Source organism: Drosophila gunungcola, assembly GCF_025200985.1.
Source record: "Drosophila gunungcola strain Sukarami chromosome X unlocalized genomic scaffold, Dgunungcola_SK_2 000056F, whole genome shotgun sequence".
NCBI lineage: Eukaryota > Metazoa > Arthropoda > Insecta > Diptera > Drosophilidae > Drosophila > Drosophila gunungcola.
The window spans coordinates 20,964-22,221 of NW_026453195.1; the positions used below are offsets into that span (position 1 = coordinate 20,964).

Here is a 1,258-nt window from a genome sequence, read left to right on the forward strand (position 1 = left end):
AGACTGTGTTAAAGTTGAATTATTAATTCAAAACTAAATAATAAAACCCCTATACTTTTGATATTTTTTTAAAAGAGATTTCTTTGATCTTATTTAAATGTCTGTAATTTACGTTTCACTCAAAATTTAAGTTTATATCATATTAAATGCCCTATTTAGTTGAATCTTTTTCTCTAAGACGGGAAACTTTATAACTTGAATTAAAATATTTTCAAGTGATAACCAGAACATCTGTGCCCTTCTGGTGAAAGTATTCAAATTTTGAATCGAAGTGGTCTCCGTGTATAAGTTCATTTCAAAATTTTGTTTGACTCTGTGAGTTCTACTTATAGTCAGTTGAATTCCATTCTCGATACCATTCGGTTCGTTAGGCAGTACCAAATTCCAAGTAAATTATTTCTTGAAAAACATTTCAAATTCCGCCATTCAAATTGAAATCGACCCAATTCGCATTACGCAATACGCAATGGTGTGGAATACGCTCTCCTTTTGGGATGGTCAGCCGGTGACCTCGCCCGTCTATCCCCAGATGGGGGATATGCTGAACCCGAATACCTCCGGATACCAGCGGACCCTCCAACCACTTTCCCAGCCCCATCATCATCATGGTCATCCTCATCCTCAACCTCAACCTCAACCTCATCCTCATCATCATGGTCATCCCCATCCTCAATTTCAGTCGCATCAGAACGCGAGTTGCTACCTGCGGATGGGCATGGACATGGGCATGGGCGACTTTCGCCACATGAGTTGTCCCCTGCCCAACTACATCCCGCAGTTCCGGGAGCCCTGTTTGGACGACGGAGAGGCGTTCCGAGCCTACAATGGCATGGAAATGGACATGGACCAGGGCTACGGCGGAGGAGCACGACCTGGCACTGGTGGCGCTAGCTATGGAGCTAGCTATGCAGCCGGGGCCAAGGGCCATTTCTGGTAGCGATCACATCCCAATCCACAACTTCTTGGCATATTCTCATCGATTTTCTGTGCGTTTGGTCATTGGAACTATTAAAATGTTTTCTAGAAAAGTGATCATATATTTGTTGGGGGTATAAACTAAGATAAATCAAATGAAATAAACTAAAATAAAATAAATATAAATAAAACTGTTACTGAACGGAATGGCCAACTAAATTTAGTATAGAAACTCAAATTATTTATAAATTACTAGCCCATTGTTATGTTAGGGAGTTTAAATGTTTAAGTGTAGACTCAATTTAAACTTAACTGATTTAAATCAAGCCAATGTGTAAATGGT

General features: G+C 39.8%; 1 protein-coding gene across 1 annotated transcript; it reads left to right on the forward strand.

Moving 5' to 3' along the window:
• Positions 1-297: 297 nt before the first annotated feature.
• LOC128261122 (homeobox protein B-H1) lies at positions 298-1,032 on the forward strand. Its single transcript, XM_052994605.1, has one exon. It carries the CDS (start codon positions 467-469, stop codon positions 935-937), a length of 471 nt encoding a protein of 156 aa, XP_052850565.1. The 5' UTR covers positions 298-466; the 3' UTR covers positions 938-1,032.
• The last annotated feature ends 226 nt before the right edge of the window (positions 1,033-1,258 follow it).